This window comes from Octopus bimaculoides, chromosome 16 (assembly GCF_046866305.1).
Source record: "Octopus bimaculoides isolate indiv1 chromosome 16, ASM4686630v1, whole genome shotgun sequence".
NCBI lineage: Eukaryota > Metazoa > Mollusca > Cephalopoda > Octopoda > Octopodidae > Octopus > Octopus bimaculoides.
The window spans coordinates 30,841,102-30,860,103 of record NC_142943.1 but is presented as its reverse complement, the minus strand read 5'-3'; the positions used below and the strand labels follow the sequence as shown (position 1 = coordinate 30,860,103).

Sequence of the window (19,002 nt, the reverse complement as noted above, 5' to 3'; positions counted from 1 at the left end):
AGGCTGGCACCTGGTACAGCTCTCTAGCTTACCAAGTCCCAATCAAACCGTTTAACCCATGCCAGCATGGAAAGTGGATGTTAAATAACGATAATGATGATGATATATATGTATGTGCATACGGAAATTAGGATAAACATATATATACATATATGTATATATATAATGTGCGCGCGCGCGTTTGCAGCAGTTACTGAGAATATACATCATTGACGTAGCTACTGACCATGTATACATTGGATTAAATATGCGAAAGTAAAGAATAAATACACCTGGTGGTTAGGGTTTAGAGTTAGGGGTTAGGGTTTGGGTTTAGGGTTAGGATTAGGGTCACGGTTAGGGTTTTTGCTACACCGAAAACAGGTGGTGTATGTATTCTTTACCTCCGCTGATTAATGTATCTAGGGTTTCGTGATCCTTTGTGTCTTTTTTAAACGACTGCGTGTATTGTATTGGAAACCTGGTTGTTACACCAAGCAGATCGAGATACCTTTTGGAAGTTCCCGTCAAGTCAGCCCCGATTGAGCAAGCGTATGTGTGATTACGCTACGGTTTCCTGTTTGTCCAATGTGCAAAGGAACTGAGAACGACGTTTGTGATGTGATTTGAAAGAGATTCGGCTGTTATTTCTAACAACCCATGCGACTACGCCAAGGCTTCCTTGTTGACTCGGCGAAGCAGCACATGTGTTGATTGCCAGCTTGACTTTATTGCTTCCTTCCTCATACCCTATTAGAAATTAGAGAAGGAAAGGAAGGTTGAAAGGAAGTGTGAATGTATAGGACGAGATGTTTACTTAAAACAATCGGTGAGGTAAACGCTTCAGCTGGAGTCGGCTGTGAAGGGCTTTAAATCAGACTAAAACAGTAAAAGAACGTAATAAAAGTTTTCAAATTTTGAAAGGAAAAGTGAGAGAGAAAGAGACAAAATATTGTATCAAGGCATGCGATAATGATGACAGTGGCAGCGGGGAAGAAATGCCGAGTGAGTGGAAAGAAAAGAAAGGGTAAAGTTGGTTTACCATTTTTTCTTGATTGGCGTCTGTCAAATCAGTTTCGTAATCCCACATAGTTTTAATAGAAGACTGGTAAAGTTTTCGCAAACTTTCAGAGAACTCCTCCAGCCATTTCTCTGGTTGCAACGCATATGTTTGTCCCGAAAGCCCCAACAACAACAGAGCTAGCACTAACCCCTTTGCTGAGATCATTTTTCCTTCGGGTCACAGTCAAGTATATGTCAGTGAATGAACGAAAGAATGAGTGTCTGTCTGTGTGTGAAGTGTTTCTGAGTTTGTGTTCTTGAAAAGTTGCGTCTGTGACTATGTTTACCGTTGTCGTTTCGCTCTAGATAGAAGCATGCATGGCGACTTAATGTAATATATATAGTCTAGAGAGAGGCGTATGGTGTAGATTGTATAGTTAAGGGTGGTATTTAGTATTGTTTGATTGTTGATAGTGTTGTTTAGGTGTTTGCCTGATGTATTATGTATTTTTGTGTGTACAGCAACTCTGGTCCGCTGTGGGAGGAGCCTCGGCGGTTGTTGTATGATACTGGAAGAGTTCCGTAAAAACGAGGTATTGTCAGCTTAAATTAATAGCTGTGTTCTGCCGACATCATGTGCATGAGTATGTGAGGTCCTGAAATGTGGATATCCTTTATATATAGATAGTTGTCGCCCGTGGGGATGCGATGTTGGGGCACTTAACTGTTATTATTATACATCGCGGGCTAATATTAGTTCTGCCTGGTGTTCGCTTTGTATGGTGTCACTGTTGTTGGTAGTGTCGGTGGTATTGGCGTGGTTTGGTGGAAGTTTTAATGTAGATAATTGTCACTTCGCGTATTGTTGCGATGTGAGGTGATGCTGTATGTAGTCAGCTATCAATACAGCCGTGGGTCAAGTCTCGGTCCGGCCCGACGTGATGGGGGTCAAAGCCGTGTGATATCCTGGTTACTTTTAAATATAGCACAGAGTTGTAATGTGGCGAGATGTGTTGTGGTGTGAGGAGAGGACTATAAATACGTTTGATATCAACCTTACAAAAACAGAAGTTGGAATGATATATAGATACACCCACTTGATTGCTAATAAGCCAGTGCAGAATTATGTCAAACATACATGATATATATATGTGTGTGTGTGTGTGTGTATGTGTGTGTGTGTGTGTATAGTGTGTGTGTGCGTGTGTGTGTATTTATGGGTGGACTGTGTAGACGGCAGTAAGTAAAGGAGATGCTGGGACAAGAGAGAAAGAAAGAGAGAGAGAAAGAGAGAGAGAGAGAGAGAAGGAAAGGGAGAGCATAAGAGAGAAAAAGCGAGAGAGAATGGTTGACATTTGACTAGGTTTGACCTCTTGACCTTTTGACATTTTATTGACATATCAATTCGAAATTGCTCCACAGTTTTCTCCAACCCCTCTCTCTCACACTTTTTCTCTCTTATGCTCGCCTCCTCACTCTCTTTCTCTCTTTCTCTAATTGTATACATAAATAGGTGCGCGCGTATCTTAATATGTGTGTGTTGATATAATTCTTTGTACGCTGATCATATTACGCGAGCGCGCATACGTGCATATTTATTTACACCCAACCACCCGTCGTTTCATCCCTCCATCCACCACCCATCAATCCATACACATGAACGCATACATGAATTCATGCATGCATGCATACATCCATACATACATGCATGGAAATATAAATACATATTTGTATGGTCGTTCTTGTTTAAATATGCAGCCAATACAAACATAATACATACATACATACATACATACGCAGGAGTGGCTGTGTGGTATGTAGTTTGCTTACCAACCACATGGTTCCGGGTTCAGTCCCACTGTGTGGCACCTTGGGTAAGTGTCTTCTACTATAACCTCGAGCCGACCAAAGCCTTGTGAGTGGATTTGGTAGACGGAAACTGAAAGAAGACCATCGTATATGTGTATATGTATATATATGTATGTATGTGTTTGTTTGTGTGTGTTTGTCCCCTCAACATCGCTTGACAACCGATGCTGGTGTGTTTACGTCCCCGTAACTTAGCGGTTCGGCAAAAGACACCGATAGTATAAGTACTAGGCTTACAAAGAGTAAGTCCTGGGGTTGATTTGCTCGACTAAAGGCGGTGCTCCAGCATTTCCGCAGTCAAATGACTGAAACAAGTAAAAGAGATACGTGTATGTATATGTGTGTGTGTGTATGTGTGCGTGCGTGTGTGTGTGAGTGTGTGTGTGTGTGCTGCCATTCCATGAACTGAGTCTTTGTTTCCAGACCATAAAGATACGCCTGGCCAATGTGACTTTTTAGCCCAACCAAAGATCTACAATGTCTTGCACAGAGTTGACATCCAAAACCTTTACTGGCAATAGCTGGCTGTTGTTGGAATTGGGCTCCATGTACCTTTGCATGTCGTTTATACACACACACACACACATATATATATATATATACATATATAAACACATACATACATATATCCATATACATATATATACATATGTGTATATACATACATACATACATACATATATATATATATATATATATATATATATATATATATATATATATATATATATGAAAGAAGGTTTGAAAATGCACTTATTTTTTAAAAATATTTATTTACTTAACCGGTTTCACTTTTTTAGAAAAAGATTATCAAAAGTCTTTGAGAATAATAAAAACAGTTTGAGTATTAAAATGCATATATACATTCTTTGATGATAAAATATATTTAAAGTATAAAGCTTTGTATGAACTTTGTAGTGTTACATACTGATTGTCACACATTCTCTGATATTAAGGTGAAATTGTTAAAAACAGTGTTAAAAACAGTGTATGAAAATACACATATGGAAAAATACATATACATATTCTTATACATATTCTTTGACAATCGAATAAAATTGAGGAGGAACTGACCTGGCCTTTTTCTCTTGTGTATATTGAGAGAATGTTTTACTGCCTTAAGGGACAGTATGACTGGCTAGCTGAGGTGGGAGGGAAGAAGAGTTAAAGAAGATTTTTTTTATTTTTGGTTGGTCTGTGACAGTCTGTCATGGTTCACTGGTTTTTGGGACCGGTTTTGTGCACATCTCTATGTGTGTGTATATATGTGTGTTTGTGTCCGTGTGTGTGTGTGTGTGTGTGTGTGTGTGCCGTTTTTATTGGTCCCAGAGTTTATTGTGGAATGTGTATATGAGTGTGTGTTTGAGTGTTTTTTGTGTCGGTGGGGATGTTAGGTGTGTGTACGTGAGACTGTGCGTATATCTCTTTGTCTGAGTGTGTATGTGTTGTTTTGATCGTCCTTGTGGTGTGTGTGTGTGTGAGAGCAACCGTATGTATGTGTGAGGGTGTGTACGTATGTGTGCGTATGTGTGTGTATGTATGTGTGCATCTGTGTGTGCGTGGGAGTGTTTTGTGTGAGTGTGGGAGTGTGTGTGTGTCTCTCTGTCTGAGTGGGTGTGTTGTTTTAAATACCTTGTGGTGTGTGTGTGTGTATGTGTGTGTAAGCAAACGTATGTGTGTGATGGTTCATATGTATGTGTATGTCTATGTCTGTATGTGTGCGTGTGTGGCATGTGTATATGAGTATGTGTGTGTTTTTTATCTATGGTAGGATGGTGTGTGTATGTGTGTGCACGTTTGTGTGAGTGTGTATGTGTGTGATTAATATTTGTTAGGGTGTTGTGTGTGCGCATGTGTGTGTATGTGTATATGTGTTTGTTCGTGTGTGTGCGTGAGTGCGTGTGTATGTGTGTTTGTATGTTTTTTGTGTCGGTGGGGATGTTAGGTGTGTGTACGTGAGACTGTGCGTATATCTATTTTTCTGAGTATGTATGTGTTGTTTTAATCGTCCTTGTAATGTGTGTGTGTGAGAGAGAGCGCAACCGTATGTATGTGTGAGGGTGTGTACATATGTGTGCGTCTGTGTGTGTGTATGTGTGCATCTGTGTGTGTGCGTGGGAGTGTTTTGTGTGAATGTGGGAGTGTGTGTATACGTGAGTGTGTGTGTGTGTGTGTAAGCAACCGTATGTGTGTGTGATGGTTCATATGTATGTGTATGTCTGTATGTGTACGTATGTTTATTTGTGTTGTGTGTTGGTGGGGGTGTTATATGTGTGTACGTTAGTTTGTGTGTGTCTCTAAGTATGTTTGTGTTTGAGTTGTCATTGTGGTGCGTGTGTGTGTGAGGGAGCAACTGTATGTGTGTGCATGAGGGTGTATGTGTGTGTGAGCATGTATGTGTGTGTTGTATTTATTAGGTGTCCTTGTACGTTGGGTTTATCCAGGTGAGGTGTATGTGTGTGCATGTGTGTTCCGTGTATGTTGGTACTGGGTATGCGTTTGTATGTGTGTGTATGTGGGTATGGTTTGTGTAGTTTCCTGGTGTATATGTGTACATGTGTGTGCGCGCTGTAATTGTGAGTGATTAGTTTTGTTTGTATTGTTAGTACAGTATGTGTGTGTATACGTGTGTGTGTGTTTGTGTGAGTGCGTCTATGTGGCTTGTATTTGTCGGGGAGGTGTGTCATTGTGTGTGCATGCTTCTGTGCATGTGTGCTTGTGAGTGTTTGTTATGATTGTATTGTGTGTTTTTCTTTTGAGTGTGTGTGTGACATTTTTACTGGGGAACAGGCGTATGGTGTTTGTATGTGTGTGTACATATGTATGCAAATATGCGTGTATGAATATGATTTGTGGTTGCCGGAGTGGTGTGTAGGTGTGTGCATGTACCTGTTTACATATGTGTGTATGGGTGTTGGTTGTGGTTGCTACAATTGTATTGTAAGTATATATATGCATGTGTTTTTTCTTGAAATGTATGTGGGTTTGTGCTCTGGTGTGGAGATATTGTGATTGTGTGTGTGTGTGTATATATGTGTGTAAGTGTGTTCGTGTCGGAGGTTTGCATTGTATTGATGTGTGTGATTTTGCGTATCTGTGTGTCTTTGTTTTGGGCGTGCACCTGGGGAGGGGGCTTATGTTAGAGTATGTTGAGCTGTGGTCTGTATTTTTGAATAAGATTATTTTCCCTACTTATTCGTGTTTGGTCAGTGGTGTTGTCTGAGCATTGGTATAATGGGAAAACTAGGAATTTGGGGGACTTGTTTTGTGCACAGAGATCTAAGTGTCCACTGAGTGGTATCTGTCTTGTGGTGGGATCCCTCAATTGTTGGCGGTGGACTGTCATCCTTTCTCTGAGAGTAAGGCTCGTTTGCCCGATGTATTCTTTGTGGCACCCTTCACACCTTATGGCATAAAGTAAATTTTTGATGTGCAGGTGAAGTTATTTTTTATGACAAAAGTGTGTCCCGACTGGAATCTGTATGTTGTTCCTTCCATGAGGTGGATGCAAGTCCTGCAGTTGGAACGACCACATTTTTTGACAGTAGGTGGTGGGCTTGTGTTGGGCAATTTTGCATTCGTGAGTAGGTTTTTTAGGGATTTGGGTTGTCTTTTGCTTTTTATTATCTTATGGGTTGTGAGTACTCTTTTTAGACGTGGGTCTTGATTCAGTAGTGGGATGTTTTTGTATATTATTGTGTAAGCTTCTGCATTTCTAGGATTGTGTGTTGAGAGATATGGGAGACTATTTAACGTGCCGTGTATGTGTTTCGGTTTTCGCAGGTCATGGGTAGCAATTGTCTTGGCCCGTTCTATTCCATTGTCAACTAATGATGCTGGGTAATGTCTTTCGAGGAGAATTGCCTTTAGTTCTTCGAGTCTTTTATTTCGAGTTCTATAATTAGAGACAATTGTGCAAATTCTTCTCGCAAGGTTGAAGGGAATGTTTGCCTTTGTATGTTTTGGGTGATTGGAGGTGAACAGAAGGTATTGCTTGGAATCAGTCGGTTTGTAGTGAATATCAGTCTCAATGCTGGTACCCATTTTTATAATGAGAATGTCAAGAAAAGGAAGTTGGTCTTGACTGTATTCCATTGTAAATTGGATATGGTTGTTGACACTGTTAATTAGAGTTTTGAAGTCAAAGAGTTGGTCGAGTGTGTGGGACCATAGGATGAGGCAATCATCCAAGTAACGTTTCCAATTCTTCAACAGGTATTGGTGGAAAGACAGGCCGTATCTAGTTTTGGATTTGTCGTAGATCTGCAATTCTAAGTAGGCCATCACCAGGTTTGCATATGTAGGGGCAACTTTAGTCCCCATTGCAGTCCCTGATACCTGTCTGTAGGTGTTATCATTAAAATTCAAAAAATTGTTTTGAAGGATAAACTTAAGGCCCTCGATGATGAATTCTTTTTTTATTCTTTCTGGGATCTCATTGGGGTATTTTTCTAGCCAGAATTTAATGGCTTCCAATCCATATTGATGTGGGATCGTAGTGTAAAGATTTATTACATCAAAGGAAACAATGAAAATGTCTTTATTGGCATGTTTGGGTAGATGATTTAGTAGGTCCAGGTCGTCTCCAACAATACTTGGTATGTGGTGAAGTATTGGTTTCAGGAGGATATCGATAAAGTTGCTTAATCTGTGTGTTTCACAGTTTGGGCCTGCCACAATTGGTCTTAGTTTGAGATCAGTGGGATGTGGTGTATATATATATATATATATATATATATATATATATATATATATATATATATATATATATATATATATATATATATATATATATATATATATATATATATATATATACATACATACATACATACATACATAAACACGGGAAGAGAGAAAAAGAAAGTAAAAAGACTTTCAGTGATCATCACGCCTGTCTTTTTTTTTTTTTAAGAATTCACCATCCTTAAACCCATTCCAGTATTATGGTAAATGACTAAATAAATAAATGAATTGTGAATAGGAAGGGGATCCCCCTTCTCTCTCTCTCTATCTATCTATCTCCATTGTCATGGAACCTTACACCCCAGACAAAACAAAAACAATGTTCTCTTCTTCTAACTGCCCCTCACTCAAAACAGTTGTTTTATGTAAATGAACAAGCTGTTTGTACATTCACAAAATTTTGATAAGTTCGAGAAACGAACGAAAGCTCTAATGATAATGAAGAAATAAAAAGATTTATTTTCCAAAATTCTGACGACTTTCTCTCTCTCTCTCTATCTATCTATACTAGAGACAGGTATTGTCTGTATAGAATACATACACACACACACACACACACACACACACACACACACACACACACACACACACACAAACACAAACAGACACACACACACACACACAAAACACACATACACATACACACAAACACACACACACACACATTAAAGTAGAGAGAATAGACAAACAGTTTGGTAAGACTTGACAATGACATTTAATTTGGCTATTCAATGAAAGGTTTAGATAATATCTGACAGCTGTTTCTGGAATATCCCAGCTATTGGAACATCATGTAAAGCGAAAATTCCATAAGCTGAGTATTACATCATCGGAGAGAGATTGGTTAAATATATGTAACGGTGCAAGAAAGTTCCTCATCGATGATAATTGTGTAGTTCATTACGTCTAGAAAGAGAGGAGAAATCTAATTAAATCCAGTTAAAACGGATATTCATTAGGTAAATCCATGAACTGGGAAAATAGTTTGATAGTAATCCATGACGAGGGAAAATGGATGCTACAACATTGGAACTGATAGCATCCATTTATGTGCCGACCACCGGCTTTCAAACCTCTTAAACTGCTTCGTGAAAGAGCTGTGATGCCATTCCATGAACTGAGTCTTTGTTTCGTGATTATAAAGGTAGCCCTATGTTTCATCTCCTGTCATTAAGCTAGAATGGCTGAAGAAAATAGAGAACAGGGCACAGTAACAGGGTCAACATCAGTGGCAGCAAATAGCAGCAGCGGCAGTAGCAGCAGCAACAACGACGACGACGACGACAACAGCAACAGCAACACCGCCACCACGAAACTACTGTTTCCGGTCTCTGAGCTCTGGGTATGGTCGTGGGTGACAACAATTGACAATCCCGTTATCAAGCGATGATGAGATGCCAATGGATGCCGAAAAAAAGGTAACAAGCTGTGGATGACGACAAAAAGAGGGAGATAGTGCGCAAAAACATGAAGGCGAACAAAAGATGTCCGAGAAATTTAGGAAGGACCTCACAATTCATTTACACGGCGAAGAATACACAAGTGTTCACATTCTGAAAGAGTTTCAGCTATATCTACACCAGCCTGTAATTTTAGCAGACGTATAGATGCCGTAAAGTTCCAGATTGCAAAGGCATACTTTATTGGGAAGCAGAACTCTATGCTGAACCGCAGAACAGAGTTGGACACGTGGAAATAAATCCTTGATATTTACGAGCAGTAACTGTATTTACACTCGCGTTTCGAACTCACAATTTATCGTTGAGAATACAAATTAGTATGTTTGATGAAGATGTTATAAATTCGAAAGTGTTACTTTAGCTATTTGCTACTTGGAAATAGTCCGCTATCACACCAAACATATTGTGTTAAGAGTATCTGTATAAATTTATAATTCATTTATTCCTCAATATTGAGCTTCGTTAACGAACAGCCGCTTGTTTTCGTGTCATTTATACATATGATATTTAAAGCACGAAAGCATTACATGCTTTTGCATGTGAGCAAACAAAAAAAGTTTTGTGTATGATGTTTTAAAAATATATTTTGAGGCTTTAGAAAAATCCATGTTAATTATTGAGTGCGTTAAAAAAGATTTTGTTGGTTACACATTTCGCTATTTACAAATATGATTAATAAAAATGGAGTGAACAGTTGCTTCATATATTTTTCTATAATTCTGTATTTTAAAACGTAGTTTTGTTTGAAGACTTCAAGCAATTTACGTCATTGATTCGTCATTTATTTGTTCGCAAACTCAGAAGGAAGTTAAAAAGTTTAATAACTAAGGGTGTGTAGTAACGCCTGCGCATGCGTAGTCTTACGCATGCGTAGAATTAAACAAGCAAGCGTTTCCCGCTCAATTCATTCTCTTTCTCACTGGCCAGCGATTGAGCATGGACGTGTGTTTAAAGCTGTCTCTACATCTTTCGGTCTTATACTCGACAGCTCGTTATTCTCACCTCTAAAGATGTATAACTAAAAGATATGTATGTTTATCACCTAAATAAATGTTGTTTGAGTTGTTTAGTCTGGAGTTCAGCGTTCCGTCTATTTCTTTAATTTTATAGTAGAAAGTCAGGTATACAATCTAAAGATGTATAACCCACTTTCTACTGGTGTAACACACGCGCACATGCATACACACACACACACAGACACAGACACACACACACACACACACACACACACACACACACACACACACACACACACACACACACACACACACACTATAATTGAAAGGCCCCGATTTTCTGTACCCAGATTTGTTCGTTTCCAATCGTTAGCTGGGAAACTGAGCATAGTTTTTTTCTTTTGAATATCCACTGTCTAAATATGTTTTGAAATCTGAAATGAAAGTTTGAAGAAAACGCTGAGCTTTACGTTCTTTGTGAACGACACTTACAAAAACGGCAGCTCGAAGCCCACGCCTTTGATTCTATTTGTTTTTCTCGTGGTAATATTTTTATAAACATCATAGACTCCATAATATTCAAAGTCATGAAATTGCGTTGTTATTCAAGCAATGTTGTAGAATTATTCTTCCCAGTAATACTTTAATTAATGCTTTTAAAAACTGAATGTATATGCGGGTGTATATTTTGCACTCGCCTGTGCAGACGTATATATATATATATATATATATATATATATATATATATATATATATATATATATATATATATATAGTTCTATATTTAAGAGATGAGGAATTATGTACATTTATTTACATTTGACAGATATTTGTCCTCATCTTGTTTGTTGTTAACACAACATTTCGGCTGATATACCCTCCAGCCTTCTTCAGGTGTCTTGGGGAAATTTCGAACCTGGGTTCTCATTCCTAAGATATTTTTCGATGTTATTATTATTATTATTATTATTATTATTATTATTATTATTATTATTATTATTCAGGTGACCTATACATATACATATACATATACATACATATATATACATATATATGTATGTGTTCATACATGTATATACACACATATATATATACATATATATATGTATGTATACATATATACATACGTACATAATATATATATATTATGTAAATGTCATTTAATATACAAATCATTTAAATAAAAACTACTAATAATTTCATGCCGTGTAAACACGAACGATAATTCGGCAGATTTATATATCATGCCTTGAGTTTCCAAGCGATTCTTCAGGCTCAATGCACATGCTTAGTCCTATTTGAAATCCAGGGCGCTGCTCTAACGGAACAATAAACTATATTATGTAAATAGGTATGTGTTGGTGTGCGCGCTCGCGCGCGCGTGTATGTGTGTCTCACAGGTGAGAGCTTTCTACATGCAACAGCGGCCATACCCCAGGCAACGGTTTCCACAGGCCGGCTAAACCGACGGCTCTCAAGCGTTCGGTGAATTAGGTCTTGTCTACCTAAGAATGTGAAGACTGAGTCCGATGGACTGCGGGGATGGGAAACCACCAGATTAGTTCAATGGACAGGAGGGCTGACCAGCAAGCGTTGTAGAGTGCGAATAGGACACAGTGACACACGAAAGACACCGTGGCCATCCACTACATCCTGTCCTATCTCTTGTCGTTGTGACTTGATCTTGTCACTGAAATCAGATAGGAAGGGTCTAGAGAGTAATGCAGATAACGTTGCGCAATCCTCCTTCACTTTAATCCCCATGTCACGCACAAGATAAGACATCACAGCATCCTAGACTCGCCTTCAAGTTCTATGATGATGTATGTTTCTCTGTGTGTGTGTGTGTGTGTGTGTGTTGTGTGTGCATATATGTATATCTGTGTATATAGCAAGCAGATGGAGGCAACAACAATCGTTGCTTTGAATAATATATGACAGGTTGGCTAAGAAATGAATACTAGTTTCAAAATAAGAATATTTAAATTATGACAAAAAACTAAAGTAAATTTCTTCTATTTATATTTGTTACAGATATGTGTTATTAATAGTAATAACACTGTTTAGATATCAGTTACTAACAGATGTAATATTCTCATGTGTATATTAGCATATTAATATTATTATAGCTAATACTGATACTGTTAGACGTATCGTTATTCAATATTACCAACAGAGGCACACGTATACCCTCAGCATTATCTCTCAAATAACAAGTAATCAAGGAATATCACAGTTGTTTTGCATTTGGGAACGAAAAGAGATATAAACACACAGCTATTTTATAGATATGTGTGTATAGATATGTATGTATATGTATATATATATATATATATATATATATATATATATATATATATATATATATATATATATATATATATATATATATGTATATATATATGTATATACATATATATTTATGTATGTATATATGTATGCATGCATATATATATATATATATATATATATATATATATATATATATATATATATATATATATATATGTATATACATATATGTGTGTGTACATATATATGTTTGTATATACATGTATATATATAGATGTACATATCCATATATACGTATATATATATATATATATATATATATATATATATATATATATATTGGAAAATGAAAAAAAGCCAGAATGCTGAACTGGAAGCATAATTTAATAAAGATTTTTTCTAACCGGTTTTCATTGCGAGGAAGCAAATTATCAAGAAGAAGAATGAAAATGTTTTTTTACAAAGAAGTACAAAATGAAGAAAATAATATATAAAACAATAATATATAAAAAAATAATAAATATACCCATACATTATATTGTCTTTGAGCTTTTGTAGTTCAATAGTAGTTCATGTATAAATTGGTAGGAAAAATAAGGATGCATGAGGGTTGAGAGTTTTGTTAGGTTTAAAAAAAGGGTTAAAAGTTTGTGTTAAGCAGGAAATGTGGTGTCAAAACAGGAAGTGTGTGTAAGGGGAGACAAGTGTTTTTAGTTGGAGTTATGAACTCTTTTTTTCCAAACAGGAAGTTTGTGTCTGTTCATAGAGGAATAAGGTCACTGAGGGTTGTGTGTGTTAAGAAATGGTTGGAATTTCTCTATGAAAAGATTCTCCTTGTTGATTCTTTATTGTGTGGAGATTCTGTCTTTACATTGATAGAAAGGGAATATAATGAATTTAGGGTTTTTGTTTCTGGCGCAAGAGTCTATGTGGCCACTGAGTGGAATTTGGCGGTATTGAGGGAGGTTTATTTGTTCCTTATGGACAGCTACTCTTCTACGTAATGGGAGGCTCGTCTGTCCGATATAGAAGTTTTGGCAACCTGCGCAAGTAAGGACATAAATGAGGTTACCTGAGGAACAAGAGAAATTGGTTTTAATTTTAAACTTTGTTCCTCGTTTGAAGGTAAATTCAGAGCCTTCAAGTAGGTAGGGGCAGGTGCCACAATTAGGGCGTGCACATTTTTTAACTGATGGGGGTGGAAGAGGTGTATGTAGTTTGGAATTGGTTAATAATGTTTTCAAAGATTTGTGTTGCCTTTTGCATTTAAGGACTTTGTGTGTATTAATGATATTGTTCATTTTCGGGTCTGTGGTGAGTAAGGGGAGGTTTTGTTTAATTGTGGTGAATGCTTCGATGTTATTGGGGTTATGGGTGGAGATGTATGGAAGTATTTTGGGGTTGGGTGTGTTATTATGTTGGTTGGTTTTTAGTGTGTTTTTGTCAAGTTCCTTGGCACAAGGAACTTGACAAAAACACACTAATAATAATATTGATAATGAGAATATAAGCAATAGTATACAAGGAAAGTAAACAAGCAGAGATATAATATACCTAAGAACAACAATTTAATACCGATGATGTCTAATAATGATAATATAAAAATATAAAAATAAAAAGGATATTATATGGTTAATTATTCCGTATGGGGCTCAAGTGATGACTAATATTATTAAGGAGACACCTAAAATTGTAAAAATGGTTTTTAAAAAGGACAACATTTATTCAAATATATTTTCCAATAAAACCATAAGGGTAAGATACTCAACATCAAGAAATGTAGGCAATATCATTTCCTCTATGAATAATAAGAAATTAAATAATTATCATAATAGCATAACAAATAATAGCTCTAGCAATAATATAACCGCTAGTGATAGAAGTCTTAATCAACATATAGAAAAATGCTCATGTGATAAGACTAAATGTAAGCTCTCTAATAATTGTGATATTAATAAAGTAATTTATAAATGTATAGTAAGCTCTAAGAACAATAATGATAAAATTATAAATAAGGCTTATAGTGGATCAACAGCTAATGAAATTAAAAAAAAAAGAATATCCCACTACTACCAGACCTTCAAAAATCCTAATTTAAGCAAGTCCACAGGCTTAAGTAAATGTATATGGGAATTAAAATCTCTAAAAAAATAAAAGCACTCCCTTAACTGGAGTATAATAAGTAGAGTCCACTCCTATAATATTGGGAATAAAATGTGTTTATTATGCATAACAGAATTTATGAAACTACTACAGTCTAGAGATGAATTATTAAACACATATGATGAAGGTAGAGTAAAATGTAGGCACCAAAGTAATTTTACCTTCAATAAAATGAAATACTGAACCCCCACCCCTGAATCAAATATCCACAAAATTTTATTTCTACAGCACTTGAATAGACTATATAAATAAATAAATAATTTAAATAAATAAATGAATTAAATATTACTAAAGTTATATAATAACAAATTATATATATCTCCCAACATAGGTAAACTGAAGATAACAATAGAGGATAGTTTAAATTTAAACTATGGTTAGTGGTACTAATTACCTATAAATTCTCATAGTTCCCTGCTATCTTCTTCCTCTAATCGTCACTTTGAAAACAAATCCTGGTACCAGCAAAAAAAAGAACCATGTTGCTTGAAAGGAAGCTTCGTACAACACACATGCACACGCACGCACACACACACACACACGCACAATATGTATGCATATATGTTTGTGTGTATATATATATATATATATATATATATATATATATATATATGCATGTATGTACATATGTTGATGTAATAAACAGGAGAAATAGAACTTAATACACGAGTAAGTATAAATATATAATTTAATTGGCTGCTTGAGTGGCTCTTGAGTCACTTTTGTTACTGTTCAACCTATAAACAGACATACACACACACACACACACACACACACACACACACACACACACACACACACACACACACACACACACACATATTCTTCGACTGTATAATCCATAAATATTTTCAACAACGTAGACTGTTTATTTACTGGGAGTGTCAGAAAACGATCTTCATAAAAGCAAAAGAAGCGCATATATTTACATATACATACATATAGCACACACACACACACACACACACATAAAGAGTAGGCGTAGGAGTGGCTGTGTGGTAAGTAGCTTGCTTACAAACCACATGGTTCTGGGTTCAGTCCCGTTGCGTGGAACCTTGGGCAAGTGTCTCCTACTATAGCCTTGGGCTGACCAAAGCCTTGTGAGGGGATTTGGTAGACGGAAACTGAAAGAAGCCCGTCGTATATATGTATGTATACATATATATATATATATATATATTTATATGTATGTGTGTGTGTGTGTGTGTGTGTGTGTGTCTGTGTTTGTCCCTCCAACATCGCTTGATAACCGATGCTGGTGTGTTTACATCTCCGTAACTTTGCTGTTCGGCAAAAGGGACCGATAGAATAAGTACTAGGCTTACGTCCTGGGGTCGATTTGCTCGACTAAAGGCGGTGCTCCAGCATGGCCACAGTCAAATGACTGAAACAAGTAAAAAAGTATATATATATATATATATATATATATATATATATATATATATATATATATATATATATACACATATACACACAAACACACACATACAACACTAAAATAAAATGACTCTTAAATAATGCATTTTGAGTTGATGTTATTTCCATCTTTCTATTTCTCTTTTTATTTTGTTGTAAAAACACGTTCCCTTTTATAACAGTTTTTTTTATACCTTTAAACAAACATTCTTTGATAGACATGTCCTTGTATCATTTGAAATGGGGTTAAATCTTTTTATATTTACATTCTTACTCACCACTGCAGTTGCCAATCGGACCCATAGAAATCTGGCGTATTAAAAAGACGTTAAACCAGTTACCGCCTTGAAAACTTGAAAAATATTTGAATAGAAGTTACTTTATGAAATATTTAGAATTCGTTGCACGCACCCCCACACATATATCTACGCGGAGTAGATGAAACAGGGACAACTGACGAAGGGGTATACTCTTTATGTTGCATGTCTCGTTTCTTTGTTTGTTTTTTTCGTTGTTCGAAAAAAAGTTCGTGTTCTATGTTTTCGTTTCTCATCGTGTTCAACGTTTTTTTGATGCCCTGTATCCATATATGCATGTATATATACATATATATGTAAACATGTATATATATATGTATTGATATATGCATATATGCATATATTTATATATTATTTATATTATTATATGATCGAACGCCACGCATCCTTTTCTAAGTAAGTTTTACATACATACATATTATATAGAATTAATTTTTTCATGCTGTTCGATAAATTCTGTGCGCTACGTCGTTATAGCAATATGGTTTAAGAAATACGGGTGTACTTAAAAAAAAATTCTACCCGCATCTTTATGTCACTAGCGCCTCGAAGAAGTCGGGGTATTATCTATATTTGTTTACTGGTGCAGGCATGGTGGTGTGAGTTAGAAGCTCGCTTTGCAGCCACGACGTTTCGGGATCAGTCCTACAGCGCGGCACATTGGGCAAGTGCTTTTGACTATAACCCTGGGCCGACCAATACCTTTTGAGTGAATTTGGTTGACAGAAACTGTGTGGAAGCCTGCCGTTTATGCATCCATATACGTATGAATGAATATGTATGTATGTATTCATGCATGTATGTATGTATGTATGTATACATGCATGCATACATACATACATACATACATACATATTCGTTCATAATTATATGTACGCATATACGACAGGCTTCTATACTCACACACACACATATGCTATGTTCGTGTGTTTTTGTGTCTGTGTTTGTCAACTTTTTCCAACCGCCTGATAACCGCTGTTGGTTTGTTTACGTCCCCCTTAACTTAGTTCGGCAAAACAGACCGAAAGAACATAAGCACTGGGAGAGCATTTTGTTTGGCTAAGACCCTTCAAGGTTGTTTCTTAGCATGGCCGCAGTTCAATGAATGCAGCAAGCAAGAGATAAAAGAAAATACTCTCCGTTGTTCTTTCTTACTCGCTTCATGTGGGACCTCGTAGGATTGCCCTTGTTGTAGTGTGTTTTCTTTCTTTTTAAATCCATCTGCAAGGACACTCAGAGTTTGGTTATGCAGTTAGACATACTCCGCAAACAATGGCTTATACACTACTAGAATATACTCTGAAGAGATGTTAAGATACGTGGCTTAGTAGTTTGGGTATTCGACTCACGGTCGTAAAGTAGTGATTTCAATACCCGGCGGCGAGTTGTGTCCTGAAGTAAGACTCTTTATTCCATCTCAACTGGCAAAAATGAGAAGTACCTGTAATTCAAGGGGCCAACTTTGTCACATTCTTTGTTACGCTGTATCTCTCTGTGAACTACGTCAAGGCTACGCGTGTCCGTGGAGTGCTCAGCCACACATTAATTTCATGAGCAGGCTGTTCGGTGATCGGATCAACTGAAACCCTCGTCGTCGTAGTTATACTCTGAAGATATATAACTCTCCACAGATGGCATTCACTTGTATTATTACTACAATTTAATGGGTTAGTATTCTCCGGAGTGTGAAGTACAGATACGCTGCTTTTTCAGGAAGAATCGCAACCTGGCTCATTCCCTTCGTTACAAAAAAACGAGACCACGGCACGCTTTGATTATTCTGTTTGCCGAAAATCTTGAAACTCCACTGTTTCCACCGCCGCCGTAAACGCTACATCATTTCTAGAGAGAGATAAATATTCCTTCAACATTCTCCAAACTGAGTGCATCCACAATTACTCAAACTGTGCATCAACTTTTGGACGACAAAGTGCTCCTTGCCCTCAACAATGGTATTTCTCTCGTATACATCTATCATACCCTAAAACTGAAATTGCCTCATTTGTTTATGGCCTCCTTTTTCTCTCCCTTCTACTGCTTAGGCGATGCATATTAGATTCCTAACCCAGTTGCTTTCGTGAAAAACTCTACCTCTTCAACATCCTACAGATTTCCTTTGTTCATCATATCTCGCTCTGCCGGTATTATTTTAGGACGATATCAGTTTGTTCCATGTCCGTACCGCGTGTTCTTCCCCTCATCCCTTACATATCATTTCTTTCATTTCCAGGGTGGTCTGTGCCATCCCAACACTTTTCCCCACACCCCATTTCCTTTCGACGCAAACGCGTTTGGGGATGATGGGGGACTGTGTCGACAGTATCTGGTCTACCGAATCCTGTTGCATCAAACACACATAGCCATCTTCATTCCCAAAGAAAGAGAGAGAGAGAGAGAGAGAGAGGGAGAGAGAGAGAGAGAGAGAGAAAGAGAGAGACCCGTATATGCATATATGTGTGTGTGTGTGTATATATATATATATGATATAATATATATCCATATATATATACATATATATGTATATATATGCACATACATGTGTGTGTGTATCTATATATGTATATGTATCTATGTATTTATGTATATATATATATTTGTATTTATATTATTATATTTTAGATATATATACACATATGTTATATATACATATACATACATACATGCATACATATATATATATATACATATATATATATATATATATGTATGTATGTAATACACACACATACATATATAGAAAGAGAGAATGAGAGAGACTCTTATATGCATATATATATATATATATATATATATATATATATA

General features: G+C 36.5%; 1 protein-coding gene across 2 annotated transcripts in view; it reads right to left on the bottom strand.

Moving 5' to 3' along the window:
• LOC106869868 (angiotensin-converting enzyme) overlaps positions 1–19,002 on the bottom strand; it is a 57,604-nt gene that overhangs the window by 27,529 nt on the left and 11,073 nt on the right. The window contains exon 1 of one of the 2 annotated variants that reach the window (XM_014915788.3): positions 1,022–2,059. The exons of the other annotated variant lie outside the window; for it this stretch is intronic. Coding sequence (XP_014771274.1) covers positions 1,022–1,207 — 186 coding nt within the window. The 5' untranslated portion in view covers positions 1,208–2,059. Of the gene's footprint in view, positions 1–1,021; positions 2,060–19,002 lie in introns of those variants that run through there. 2 annotated transcript variants of the gene reach the window in all.